The sequence below is a fragment of the Pelodiscus sinensis genome, chromosome 10, assembly GCF_049634645.1.
Source record: "Pelodiscus sinensis isolate JC-2024 chromosome 10, ASM4963464v1, whole genome shotgun sequence".
In the NCBI taxonomy this organism is placed as follows: Eukaryota; Metazoa; Chordata; order Testudines; family Trionychidae; genus Pelodiscus; species Pelodiscus sinensis.
The window spans coordinates 696,109-709,892 of NC_134720.1; the positions used below are offsets into that span (position 1 = coordinate 696,109).

The window sequence follows — 13,784 nt, forward strand, 5'->3', positions numbered from 1 at the left end:
ACTTTGAATTGAAGCATGAAGTGTGACTCTTATGCACACTGTTTTCAATGTGGTTGATTTTTGCCGAGGTATGTCTTCAGAACCTTCCTAATCAGTGACAACAGTAACACCAGAGACAAGTGCAGCCTTTCTTGCTGCTCACCTCCATTTGCCTCCAATAACCAGTCCTGACTACTTGAAACCAGGAGAGCAGATCTGGATTGTTCTCCCTTCTCTTAACGGAGTGGACAGCTAGCAGGGTCTTTCTGGGAGCCTGCTGCTAACGCAGCCCCGTTTGTAAAGACCAGACTGGACTGCCTGCTCTGCATGGTCCCAGGCCACAGCACTGTGGAGTAGGGTGTTAGTGACGGGATTTGGCATTGATCAAGCTGCTGGCCACATGACGCTCCAGTAAAACTTCCGAACAAGGCCGCAATATTGTTCATTCAAAATGTCCTCAAATGCCACGTGTTAAGTATTCCACAAAACAGGGCGCGAGGAGCAGACAGCTACCAGCCTCTCGGGTCAGCTTTCTACCAGCAGCGAGAGGTCTTCAGAAGTGAATCCTGCCTGGGCTTTGGGTTGGATCAAAGCCTGGTGGTTGTTGATCAGGGTTCTCTCTTTAATAAAGGGTTATCAACACTCCAGCTTGTCACTAAGGAAATGGACGACGTGATTGGTTTTAGGGGCCCAGGTTAGTTTGGGTGTAATCTGGAAGGAGGTGTCATTGTTAATTTTTCTGATGTACCTTCAAGGATGCATCATGCATATATCCATTCTTCCCTTCTTCCTGCGCACCTAAGGAAATAGCTCCTCCTCTTTCTCCAACAGCCAGTCATCAAGAGAAGTGGGGAAGCCAGTAGTCTTCCCAAAAGGCTTACAGCCTCACAACATTGGGAGTTGCATTGTGCAGTACTTGGCCTATTCGGATGGTTTATTTGCCTTATCGTTGTAGCTTTATGTAAGAACACATGCGCATTTGAATTCACATTCATAGTGCTGCATTAGATAGTTCTTGAGTTTAATTTTAGAGTTTTTTAATTGGGAAGAGAAACTGCTTAATATTATCTTTATAATCCATGTGGACTTTAGAGTTCATTTAAGGAGAGCTAGGTCTTGTCTGCATATAAACCCGCACTTCAGTTTAAGTCCTCCATAATGCTATTCCTTATTTGACTGGGTAAACCAAAATAAGCTTGGTCTAAATCTGAAACAGTGATGTCCACAGAGCCCTTTGCATCTGTGTAACTAAACTGATTTAAAATTTCATATTAAGTTAAACTGGTGAAACCCTGCATGCAGAGAAGCCATCTGATTCAGGGGAAATTGAGTTCCCGCTTAGTTGCAGCGGGTTAGCTGGAACTGGTTTGCTACAGGGTTGATCTGGATCAGCTTTCATTGCCCAAATGTTGGCTGAAATGTTAGAGGAAAAGTGTTTTTTTTTTTTTTAACTGTTCAGGTTGCTCAAAGCATCTTCTGCTTTTCATGGAAGCATGATTGGCATTTCCATGTAATGCCACTGCCTCACCTGCAATTGGCCATATGCCTGCCTAAAATAATTATTGCAAATTTTGACAGCCCTACAGCTAGATTCAGTGCAGGGGAGAAGCTGGACTGTGTTTGGGAGCCAAGAAAGGGGAAAGGCCAGTGCAAATCCAAAGCTGTGGCTGTTTGGGAAAGGCTGAAAAACAAGTGACTCATCTGTCACTGAGTGTTAGTATCCGGCGAGGATTGTGAAAGTGGGAATCTGGCCGATGAAAGTTCCCACTGGATACTGGTTTCCAGTGCAGCTTCCCAGGTGTCTGACTTACTGCTCTCATCAGAGCAATAGCAACACAAATGCTGACTCAGCAAAAAGAGGAGCAGGGCCATATTTACCGGGTCCTCAGCAGTGATACTTGGCCAAGTGGAGCTCTCCAGGGGTGTGCCTCAGATGGCTTTGCCTTGGTATTTCAGTGCACTCAGGCAGGCTGTGTATCTGGTTGGGTTGTTTCCTGTGCATTAATGTGAGAGGGGAAACCAACTGACACCACTCATTGTATTTCCAGGTCCTTTCTGGAGCCCGAGTTCAGTATCACACAGCTGCAGGACATGCTGTGTGCATTACTGCAGGTTCGGTACAGCAAGACATCTCTTCGAAGGTCTCTGGATACGATTCCCTACGTCTGGCCGTTAGAGCATGCTCCAATGTAGTTTTACTCTTACAATGCATGACATGGACATCAATGAAAAGGGTTTGTTTTCAACGGAGCAGGCGTTTGGACTTTTCCCCGCTCAGTCTTTGCCATGAATCATCCTCCCTTATTATTCTGCTGGAAAAAGCATTCTTACTGCTGTCAGCTCGGAAGTGAGGAGGCAGTTGGGTTGCCTGTTGTAACCGTGGTTAAAAGTTGTAGTTTTTAAGGCTCGCTGACATCAGTCTGACCTGCACGAATGACCCCTACGGCCAGTCCGACACTGGAATGTGGGCCCGGTGCAACAGAGCCGTTTGCTTTGAATGCTTTGTGCGTTGTGCTCTTTGAGCTGAGCGGCTGTAGCCAGAAGACACTGGACTCCATTAGCCTGAGCTCTAGGCCCTTACCAGGAGTTCTCTACCACCGTGGTCCTCAACGCAGTGCCCATGGGTGCCATGGCACCCGCCGGGGCATTCATGGGCGCCCGCAGACAATCTGGGGCAGCCCCGCCCCCGGCGCTGGGTGCGCAGCGCTCGGGCGGCCCCAGCCCCGGGGCACATGCAGGCACTTGGGCGCGCGGTGCTCGAGCGGCGCCGGTGCCGGCCCCAGGCGCGTGGCTCGGGCGGCAGTGCCGGCCCCGGGCCCACGGCACAAGGCACTCGGGCGGACCCGGCCCTAGGGCACATGCCGGCGCCGGGTGCAAGGGCATCCCAGTCCCCTAGCGTGCCCCCAGACGAGTGGCCCCGCCCCCGGGCGCCCGGCGCGTGAATGGCCCCCACCTCCCGGGTGCCCGGGAGCCTCTGAAGGTTGGGGACCACTGTCCTACCACAAATAACCCTGGTCCAGTCTGAGCTCCGCAGTGCCCCGTGTAGGCTGAGCAGGGTCTGGTTGCTGAACAATTCCGGTGTATTCCAGGCGGAAACACTCCTGTGGGGCACCGGGTGTCTGTCAGCACGATCAAAGGGTTCTTGGAATGGTAAAATTCTCTAGCCTGCGCACAACCACGTCAGGAACACGAAGCCCAGCCTGTCACTGTGGAGCCCACATCCACGCACGCTGCGTGGTTGCTCTGGCTTGCCCACTGCCTCCTGCTCCTGAGGAAGTGGCTGTTCTGCAGCAAAGAAGTTGAGTTAATTGGCAAGGGCAGGTTTGGGGGTCACTAGCTGCTGAATCCGAACGAGAAGTGTGGCCATACGGGAACATCTGTTCAGGGGATGTGAATTGTCTGCTCTCGATGGGCTGAATCAGTAGTGCAGTCACCAGCATCTCTCTGAGCCAAGGACCAAGCTATTGTGTCTGTCCAAACTCTGTCAATCGCCGCTACCTGCCCTTTGTGGGAAAGCCCGGATCCTCTGCCGCCCTCGCTCACGGTGAGCGCCTGCTGACTCCCAAAAGGAGTTTTCCCTGAATTAGACCTGCGAGGTTTGACGTGTGGGGCGTTACTCCAGCCTGAGCCGCCCTGACTCAGCCACCTCAGAAGCCACCTCAGAGGCCTTTTAACCGGTCAACTGGAGATCTTCCAGGCTGCAACATTGTGAGCTTGAAATGCTCATGCCTGGGACCAGTATAGGAGTCCTTCCATAGTACCCTCCCCTCTCCCCCCACCGCTGGCTGTTCCTGCCCTCAGGGCTGGTCCGCGGTGGGCAGATCACGCTGCTGGAACATAAGAATTTCCAACGCCAGAGCCCCGTGCTGCTGCCTCGACAGGTGCCTGAGTATTTAACAGACATGAGGGGGAGCGGCTGGCAGAACATGTGCCCGTTTCCGCAGCAAAGGCGGAACTAGGGACATAGGCCTGTCCGTAAACACGTGGGGAGAGGAAACCCCAGGGGACTGTTTGTCATCATCCCCATGGACTTGTGCCTTCGCTGAACAGAGCCCGTCTTCCCTTTCCGCATGAAAACACGCATGTGGGTGGTGGGGTGGAAGGGTTCTGTGACCGGCTTCAAATGTACCTACGCTGTCTTCGTGGCCTGGAGTGCTCTGGAAGCAGGCCAAGTGCCAGGCACTGTTTGAGCTGTGTAAAACGCCTACACGGCAGCACCAAGTTTGTTCAGAACCTCTCTTCCCTGGGGCTGGTTTTGTCTGTTGTACGAAGGGGGAATAAAAATGAACGAGTACCACAGCGGGGGGAGCTTCTTTCTTGGTTCAGGAGCTGTGGCGTGCGCCATGAGACCCTTGCGAAGAAGGGGGAGTGTCTGGTTGAGGGACCGGGTACTTGGCTAAGCATGACACCTGCACTGCTGCCCCGGAGACGAGATTCCAATACAGCAGGCACCTGGGGTAGTGAGCTGGAGACGTGCCTGGGAGCTTGTCTCCTATGATGTATCCCTCCCTGGGGGGTGGGACAGCAGTGCTGGGAGCCCCCTTGCTGCCCTGACAGGCCCCTGCTTCTGGGAGCCACGCGGAGCCTTGGGCTGCCAGCGGCCCCTTTCAATGGGAGGTTCCAGTTGAAACCGAGGTGCTTGGCACGAGGGCAGTGAAAGGTGAACGGGCACTAGTGTGTCCTGCCCTGGTGAATATGCCACTCTGGCTCTGAGGCGAACCCTTGCTCCTCAGACCTGCAGAGTGGTTGTATGGCAGAGCCCCAGAGGGGGAGAGCTCGTTGCCTGGCCTGCCCGGCTATGGGGAGATGGCTGTCTGAGCCCCCGGGCACTACTGGATCTCGGCGTTGCCTTTCCGAGCCGTCCCCGCCTTGTTTGCTGCACGGAGCCATTGCTACCAGCTCCCTGTAGCGACAGCGTAAAACCAGCAAGGTGCTTAGTGATAACCAACCCCTCAGGTGCAAACAGAAGTGGCCCAAGAACTCTGCCCACCCGAGCAAAGACCGGCTGCTGTGCTCTGCCCCGGTCGTGCAGCGACCCGCAGGGCCGGGAAAAACCAACCAGAGGTGCTGACAGCCTCTCAGACCCTAACGCTGGGCAGGAGCAGGGCACATGGGGAGCCAACCTCCGGCCGTGGAGGAGAGCAGCCTGTGTTAGCGCTGCTGCAGGGAGGGGACCGCTGTCAGCTCCGTGACGGCTTGCGGAGCTGCATGTGTGGAGTTTCCCAAGGACTTGCTTGACCCTGCTGGCTGCAGGCCTGTCAGGCTGGGCCACGTTGGCTTAAAGGGGCCTTTATAAGGAGGAGGAGAAGGCTGGGCCGTTCCTTGGCTGGCGACACTTGTGCTGTTGCCGTCTCTGTAGTTATGGCAGGTTTGAATGTTTCCATTGCTTTCCTGCTCTCCATTGTGGCTATTTGTGAGGCGGCCAGGCGGGTTTCCAAGAGACTTCTGCCTCTCGGCGTGTACCATGGTCTTGTCAGAGAACTTGTCAGCTCATTGCAGATGTGTGCTTGCTACCTTGAGCTGAGGATGCTGATGGAGTTTGGTCCTTGGGGTGGCGGCTTTGGCCCAGATGTGACCTTGACCCTCCTCTTCCTTCTCTACGTGGCTCATGGTGTATCTTTTGACGGCGCCTCTGCTAACCCCACTGTGTCTCTCCAAGAATTCCTGCTCATGGATTCCTCCTTGGGGGCTACTGCTGTCAAGCTTCTGGCCCAGTTTGCGGGAGTGGAGGCAGCTGGGATACTCACCGCGCACTACTGGTCCTGGGAGCTGACTGACTTCCACCTCATCCAGAACCTCATGGCCCAGGACTGCAGCTCCTCTCTCCACACCTCTTTGCCCCACGGCACCTTTGTGGAAGGTCTTGGCTCTTTCTTCTTCCACCTGGCGGGGCTCAAGTTCCAGCACAGCCACCCTCTGTACAGAGTGCCCGTCCTGGCCGGGACTGTGACCGCCCTGGTGTACACAGGTCAGATTTCTCCCTCCTTCTCCCTGTAACAGCCGCCTGCGGAACCCGGGGAGCTCATGAATAGCTTTCTGGCTCAGGACCCTCTAGCTACATGGGGTTCGCTCCAAGCCAGTGATGTTCCGGTTCATACTCTGCATGTCCTGGCCTTGGTTACTCTTCTTGCTGCTGTCTGATTCCCCAACTTACCACACGTTTTAGTGACAACCGCATGGCACTGTCTCAGAGCCTCACAGGCTGCGATGGCAGACACTGAGAACCGTGGGTTTCAGCAGTTCATACCTCACCGGGCCTGCTGCCTGTGTAAGGTCAGTGCTCTGTAGAGTGAGGAACATGGTGTTACAGAGCATGCCCCAGGGTATGGTGGGGGTAACCCGGTGCGGAGCATCCCGGGGGATGAGGAGTGTCCCCTTCGGGGTCAGTGGGTGGCCACATGGACCCACTATTCTGTCCCAGGCCGGTTCAAGGGGGAGCTATTCCCCCAGCAGTCTAGAACCCCCAGCCCTCATGCAGGGTGAAGGCTCCAGCAGGCAGCCAGTTAACAAGGAGCCCAGACACAAAGTAGGCTGCCTCATTAACCAGTCAACAGCCTGGCCCTTAATACAGCGCAAGGGCTGCCGTCAGTAAACAGATAGAGACCCCTGTCTCCTTCCCAGCTGCCTCACTTACATCAGGTGCTGCCCATCACGGCTCAGGGAAGGCCTCAGGTCAGTGGGTGGCCACACGAGCCCACTGCAGTGGGTCATAGGGATTGGAGAGCAAGGGGGCGGGAGGTTCCAAAGGCTGGAGAGAGGCTGTTCTTGGGGTGGCGGAACAAGGAGCAATGGGCTCAAGTGGCGGGGGGGGGGGGGGGTCTAGGTTGGATATTAGGAAAACTGTTTCCCTGGGGGGGGGGGGTGGAGCACTGGGCTGGGTTCTCTGGGCGGGGAATCTCCATCCCTAGAGGTGTGTAAGTCCTGGCTTGACAAAGCCCTGCCTGGGGTGATTGAGTCAGGTTGGTCCTGCCTTGGGCAGGGGGCTGGACTCGGTGCCTCCCGAGGTCTCTGCCAGCCCTGGGGTTCTAGGACTCTGTGATTAATCTTGGCCCTGCTCTCCTCCCCAGATACTTACACCGAGCGTAACTGTCGCTGGAAGAGGGGCTGGGTTCAAGCAGGGTTTTTACTTCAGTAACAGGATGTCAAGCCGGGAGGCACCAGGGCTTGGCCCTGCCAAGTCCCAGCCCAGAGTAAGCCCTGTCTATACACGCTACATCTACAGGGCTGGTAATTCAGGGGCTGGCAGATAGCAGGGCCCGCGGTGACCATTTCGCCAGACCTGTGCGATACAGCCGAAGGGTTTTGCTCAGGAGTTCTGTCTGTCCCATGGCGGGAAATAACCAAGTCTCAGAGAATCCACTGCGTCTCCAGGCGAGTCAGTTCCAGTGGCCTTTGCCTGCAGCGTAGTTTCTCTAAAGCCCTGTACGTCTGGTCTGAATGGGCCTCGTTTCAGTTCCCAGCATTGGTCCCATCGACTGAAAACTTTCCTGTCAGAAATCGCTTCCCCACGGCACTTCTCGTAGACTGTCCCGAGTCACCTCTTCACCATCCCTCTCCCTCAGCTGCTAGGCCGGCGGTACGCGATACCTGAACCTACGCATTCCCTTGACAAGACAGTGGGATTAGCACACCCGGAACCCCATCATTTCACCTTCCAGTGCTAGGTGGCTGTTACAGCCAGGTCAGCCCTTTGCTACTCGCTTGTCGCCGTTGGCCCCTGCCTCAGTCACGTCTGTTCTGCCGCACTAGCCCCCATGGGCGTGAGGGTCCGGCTGTCCCAGCAGGGCTGTGGCTGAGCGGTGTCAGTCTCGGAGGTCACAGGGCGCAGTGCGGAGGTGGTGGGCCGGGTGTCTGGCGTGGAAGCCGGCGTGTGCCGGTCGAGTTACGAACGCTCTGACCGGACTCCGCTTTCTCAGAGCCTTCACATACCAAGAACGTCCCTTGTCCTGCCGGCTGCCCAGCACCCGGTGTCCGATCCCGTCAGACACGCAACCCGTCAGGCTCTTTGTTTTCCTCTTTCGCAGCCGGGCCGCTCACGGGAGCCTTTTTCAACCCCAGCCTGGCCTCCACGGCCACCTTCCGCTGCTCCGGGAGCCTCCTGCGCGAGTACATCCAGGTTTACTGCTTGGGGCCCCTGGCAGGTGAGCTGTGTCCAGGGGAGCGCTCGGTGCAGGAGCTATTGCTGGCTGGCCAGGCTGGGCCGCAGCCGAGACGGGCAGAGGCTGTGGCTGGGGTGAAGCCTTCCTAGTATGTCTTCCGTGTCTGTCAGCCTGCAGGGAAGGGACACGTTTTGAGCATGGAAACTGGCAACTCTGGGGGCTCTTACTTATTTTGGGGGGAGGCCTGGTGCGCCCTGCCCTTCCCCCACCCTGCTCTGCCTCAGCCAGTCGGAGCTGCAAGACGTCGTTAGCCACACCCTGGCCTTGGTGGGACACTGGCAAAGCCTGAGGCATGGGGGGGGTCGCACCTCCTGGGGCTAGGCCGGGGCAAGTGACCACACTGCGGCGCTTTCACCACACGGGCGCAGGATCCCGCGGCTTTGGGCAGTCCCGGGCCGAAGCCTGAAGGTGCCGTCTGGCTGCTGGCGAGGGGAGACTGGGTGGTGAGGGGGCGGATGGTCAGTGACGAGGCCTAATCCCTGTTTCTGCTTCCAGGGATGCTCGCAGCCCTGCTCCTGTACCAGGGGCACCTCCCCAGGCTCTTCCAGAGAAACCTGCTGTACAGTCAGCGGAGCAAGTTCCGCACCCCGAAGGGCAAGGCCGCGTCCGGGCTCAGGCGGGAGGCAGCTGCAAGCCAAGCCCCGGAGCAGAGTGACGGGTGCTAGAGCGTCCCTCAGCTGCTGCCTGAGTCTCCCTCACGCAGGGCCCCTCCACGGCCGGCCTGGCAGAGCTGGGCCCAAAGCCACCGGCCAGGCCTGGGCTGCGGGGAGAGACCGCGGGCTTCTCGTGCCACTCGAGTGCACCGGCCACTTTGGCCACGGGGAGGGGGGGGGGAAGGGGCATAGCTAGGAGAGCCCATGCGCCCGGGCAGAGGGGCAGGATCCCAGGCTCCAGCATTGCAACCAGCACCGCCCAGGCGGCAGGGAATCGCAGCTCCCCCCGGGGCTGCCTGCGCTCCGCCGCGGCTCAGCCTTCCTGTCGCTGCCCTGCAGCCCAGCAGCGGACAAGGGAGCTGGTGAGGCCCTGTGATCTCGGCCCTGTGACCAGCGCCCCCAGAACAATGGGACACAGCCTGCATTGTTCTGCAAGTACCTGCCCCTTCCGGGCAGAGCCAAGGACTCGCAAATGCACCAACTGCAGCTGGGAGCAACTGTGCCTTGAGGGTTCAGCCAAGCCCTGCGGCGTGCGGGCGCGTGGTCCCTGGGGCCCGCCAGGCAGCGGTTTGGGAGGGGGTGGCGCTCGCCTGGGCCGAGTTCCTTCAGCAGATGTAGTGTGGCGCAGTGGGATTGTGTTTGCTGTTTGCTGGTGACATTGCACGTGAGGTCTCCTGTCTCGTGGTTACTCTGTGCCTTGGTTTCCCTGGGTGGGGTGGAAATTTCAGGTGTGACTCTCCCTGAGGGAGGCTGCCCCAGCCCAGCACGCACACAACAGCTGATGCTCTGTACCCTGAGCTGAGCTGGTGACACCTGTTGCCCAGGAGGCTGCTGCTGGGGGTGCGAGGGGCTCTGGTCTGTGCCGTCTGCAGGGAAGGGAGGCAGGGCCCTGGGCTGTCAGTCCCCCTCCCCCGGACGGAGTATCCTGACTGCTCCTGCTTCCTGTGCTGACGAGGGGCGAGCCACTCAACCTGCTGTTCTGCCTGCTGGGGAGTCGGGCACTTGCCTCCCCCAGGCCTAGGTTCGCCTACCGCCCATGGAGACGGGGGACGTGCAGCTTCCAGGAATTGCCACTTACCCATCGATAGGAGTAAATCTCCTGCCGCGGTGGGAAAAACCTCTGAGCACGGAATATTGTGGGTGAGGCGGAAGCAAGTCTCCCTCCCTCCCTGCCCTCAACTGCTGCGTGTTTTCCTGGGGAAAAGCAGCCGGCCACTGTCCCTCATGCTGCTGGGGCTGCAAAAGGCCTCGCTTGTTAGCACGCAGGGGCTGTGGGCAGGAGGCTCCAACATGCAATTGCAATGAAATTAAAACTCTATCTCAAGTACAGCTTGTAATTTGTGACAAACTCGTTTCCACCCGTGGAACCGCCACAAGGCTCACGGCAGCTTCTTGCATGGACTGCAGCCAAGACATTTTGCTCTGGAAACTCCGGGGGAAGGCAAACTGGCCGTGCGAGTTAAGCTTGTTGTTGCTGAGTTCTGCTGCTCCCCGTCTGGGGGGCAAAGACAGTCACTGTTGGCGCTACAAGTGGGGAGGTAATCTCTCGTACTGGGCTGACTGCTGATACAGCATCCTTCCCCTTGTCTGGTGCCCTGAGTGCAATACGGCTCCACTGCAAAACACAGAAGAAATAAAAACTGAAACCAAAAAGCCTCCCCACTTAGTTCTTGCAGCTGAGTTGAGTGGAATGTGGATCAGAACCTAATCTCTGAATCTTTAGACAGGTCTAACACAACAAGGCAGGGGTGTGTACAGAACAAACCACGTCAGACCAATCTGAGAGCTTCCTGTGATAGGATCGTGAGTCTGGTGGAGAAGGGGGAAGTGGTGGATGTGGGATACCTGGACTTTAGTAAGGCCTTTGACATGGTCTCACATGATCTTATCAGTAAACTAGGCAAATACAATTTAGATGGGGCTACTACAAGGTGGGTGCAGAACTGGTTGGATAACGGCTCTCAGAGAGTGGTTATTAATGGTTCATGGTCATGCTGGAAGGGCATAAGTGTGGCTGATTCCACAGGGGTCTGTTTTGGGACCGGTTCTGTTCAATATCTTCAACGATTTAGATATTGGCATAGGGAGGACGCTTATTAAGTTTGCAGATGATACCAAGCTGGGAGGGGTTGCAACTAATCTGGAGGATAGGGTCATAATTCAAAACGATCTGGACAATTAGAGAAATGATCAGAGGTAAACAGGATGACGTTTAATGAGGACAAATGCAAAGGGCTCCACTTAGGAAGGAACAATCAGTGTCTCACACACAGAATGGGAAGCGACTGTCTAGGAAGGAGTACGGCAGAAAGGGATCTAGGGGCCATAGTGGACCACGAGCTAAATGAGTTAGCAGTGTGGCTGTACTCGACCCCTTGAGGTCTAGTGTTCTGTGATTCTATAAGGTGGAAAATGCCACCCTTCTTCGTTAATGTAGGCCAAGAGGGTTCCCTGGGTAAGGCACAACCTGTAGAAACAGGAAGGGATTATGCCGATTGTCTAGGCTGCCATAGGATTCCAGCCACAGAGTCTTGTTCTGCATCCAGTCGTTTGTGACTGCACGGGAGCATGGCTTTTGGAAAGACAGCCACGCCTGGTGAGACGCCACACGGGGACGGATTTCCCACACCCCTCAGGAAGCTTTTTCAATGCTTTTCTGCCCTCCTTGCTAAATATTTGCACCATGGGTTTACTGCCAGCCACTGAGCGGCAGTTCTGTATCTTCCACAGTGAGAATTCTCATTCGAAATGACCACTTGTACAGCGCGAGCCCAAAGCCGCGTTTCTGGAAGCACAAATCTCACAGCTTGTGACCAGCCGTAAGCCAGTCGTCTTGCTGCTTGTTTTACACCAAAGACTAAATGATTTACCTACGTGCCTGGGGCTGCACAGGCTTCTTGAGAGTCAGGTAGAAGAAGAAATTCCGTCTCTGAATAGGCACCATTGTGTTAATTACCCAAAGTCAGGCGCTTGGGAAGAGCAATGGTTGATGTGCTACCAGGAAGCAGATTTCCAGCTTTTTCACTGAGCCCTGGTTTGCAAACATGCAACAAGCGAAGCGCTGAAGCTCCTGTGTCTGAGGTTGCATCTCCCCGTACTGTGCCGGAGTTTGATCTTCTGGCATTTGATTTAGCAGGTCTAGTAAAGACTTACTAAATCGAATGCTGAGGGTGCCGCTGTCATGAGGAAAATTTTTTAAAAATCTGTCCGATCACATGCTGTCTGTGAACGCCCAGCAACCCTTTTCTGTTGGAAAATCCGTGCCAGGAAGCTTCAGTTCTGCTCCGAACTGAAAGCACAAGTATAGCCACCAGGGGAAATGTCATTTAACAATCACACTAGCCTGGGGCCCAGCTCCAGGCCCCCCAGAAGGGGACGGGCTAGAGGCCAGCCTTCTGCAGCCAGCTGTTCAGCACTGCATGGCAGGGGCTCCCCAGGGCTCCGGCTGTGACCCAGAGCCCACCGGGCCCTGCTGAATCACCAGGCACCAGGACAGATGCCCCTTTTGCTCTCCGTGCAGAACTGCCAGACCCTACCAGTGGGGCTGCTGAGGGTGGGGGCAGAACAAAAGGGGCTGCTGTGTTAACACTGACTGCATGGGCTGGCACTGGCAGCCACGTCTTACTGGGACTCAGTACCGGCCCACTTTCACCTGATAGCCCCGCTGACCCAACAGGCCTGCTTAAAGGGAAGCTTGTGCTAGTGACTTGCTGGGGCCAGGCCTTCAGAGAGTCCGGCTTTGCCTGCTTTCGGCCGAGCCAAGGCTACAGGATGCTTCCGCCCAAAACCTGGCTGCACGAGGCCAAGATGGGAAACCACCAAGTCCCAAGAAGCAGTGTCTTCACACCGCCATTGGCCAGTCCAAGGCGAGTCTCACGTCCCTGCGGGCCCTTGTCACGTTACTGGATTTTGAGGGGAGCAGCCAGATCGCTGCTGCACCCATGGGGGGTGTTGGCCCCAAAAATGGTATAAAAGGGGCCATGTGGGGTGTTGAATAGAAGCTCACTGTCTGCTAATCCTGTGTACGCTGGTCATGTGATTGTATAATGTCTGTGTATGCAATTATAAGCATGTACTTGTATGGGTACTGAATATTTCCCTGCATGTGGTTGAGCATTGGGCAGAGCCCGGCCTCTGGACATGCTAATCAGCAAGGCCCTGTGGGACAATGGCACTCAATGGGCCAAGGACACACCTAAAGAATGAGTGGTGACTCATACCTAAGGGCTACCAGCAGTGAACACAGGAATAAGCCGAGGGCCAAGTGACCTGCTATAGCCAAGAAGAGACCAGGAAGGAGGGATAAATAGGCCATGTGGTGGACTCCATCTTGATTCTCAGCTCAGCACTTCATCCCAGAGGCAGCACTGCAGGGATCAAAGAGCCAGAAAGAACTGTGGACCCATCCTGATCCTAGGATGTGCAACAAGGACTTTTAAGCCAGCAGCTGTAACATCTCTGCTAGAGCCTGCATTGAGAACTGGGAGATTCGGTGCATGTAATGTATGATTCTTTAGCAACCTTACTCTCAGGCTTTTCTTTCTTGTGGTAATAAACCTTTAGATGTTAGATGCTAAAGGATTGGCCCAGCGTGGTTTGTGGGTAAGGTCCAGAGGGTAAATTGACCAGGGATCTGTGGCTGGTTTCTTGGAACCGGACAGAACTTGTTCGGGGTAGGTGGGATTGGGTGCTAGGACCCCCCCTGTGTATGAGGCCCGGGGCCATCTGGGGCACGGATATTGCTGGGGTGTCGGAGGGGTTTTGCTCGTGAGGCTTCAGGCAGGCTGCTGAAGCGCTCTGTGGGACTGGTTTGTGGCCGGTTTGGGAAGGTCTCCAGTCTGGGGGCTGTAAGGAGCCCCTAATTTGAGCAATTCACCCTGAGCGGATGCCCTCAGCTGTGCCCAGACACAGCCCGTCCGTCACAGTCCCGCTTCAAGGCGAGTCTCACGTCCCTGTGGGCCCGGTCCAAGGCAAGTCTCACGTCTTAATTTGA

The 13,784-nt window shown here is 56.0% G+C and overlaps 1 protein-coding gene across 1 annotated transcript; it reads left to right on the plus strand.

The window, feature by feature from the left end:
• The first annotated feature begins 27 nt into the window (after nucleotides 1-27).
• Nucleotides 28-13,467, plus strand: LOC102453908 (aquaporin-12-like). Its single transcript, XM_014574470.3, has 3 exons — nucleotides 28-5,947; nucleotides 8,004-8,120; nucleotides 8,634-13,467. The coding sequence occupies exons 1-3, from the start codon at nucleotides 5,341-5,343 to the stop codon at nucleotides 8,801-8,803; spliced, it is 894 nt and encodes a 297-aa protein (XP_014429956.2). The 5' UTR covers nucleotides 28-5,340; the 3' UTR covers nucleotides 8,804-13,467.
• The last annotated feature ends 317 nt before the right edge of the window (nucleotides 13,468-13,784 follow it).

What these genes read in the sequence shown, in the direction of transcription:
- LOC102453908 (XM_014574470.3), top strand. Translation starts at nt 5,341, where the DNA reads ATGGCAGGTTTGAATGTTTCCATTGCTTTCCTGCTCTCCATTGTGGCT. An exon ending in GACCGCCCTGGTGTACACAG is followed by an intron (nt 5,948 to 8,003) that starts GTCAGATTTCTC and finishes CCTCTTTCGCAG; the next exon opens with CCGGGCCGCTCACGGGAGCC. An exon ending in CTGCTTGGGGCCCCTGGCAG is followed by an intron (nt 8,121 to 8,633) that starts GTGAGCTGTGTC and finishes TTCTGCTTCCAG; the next exon opens with GGATGCTCGCAGCCCTGCTC.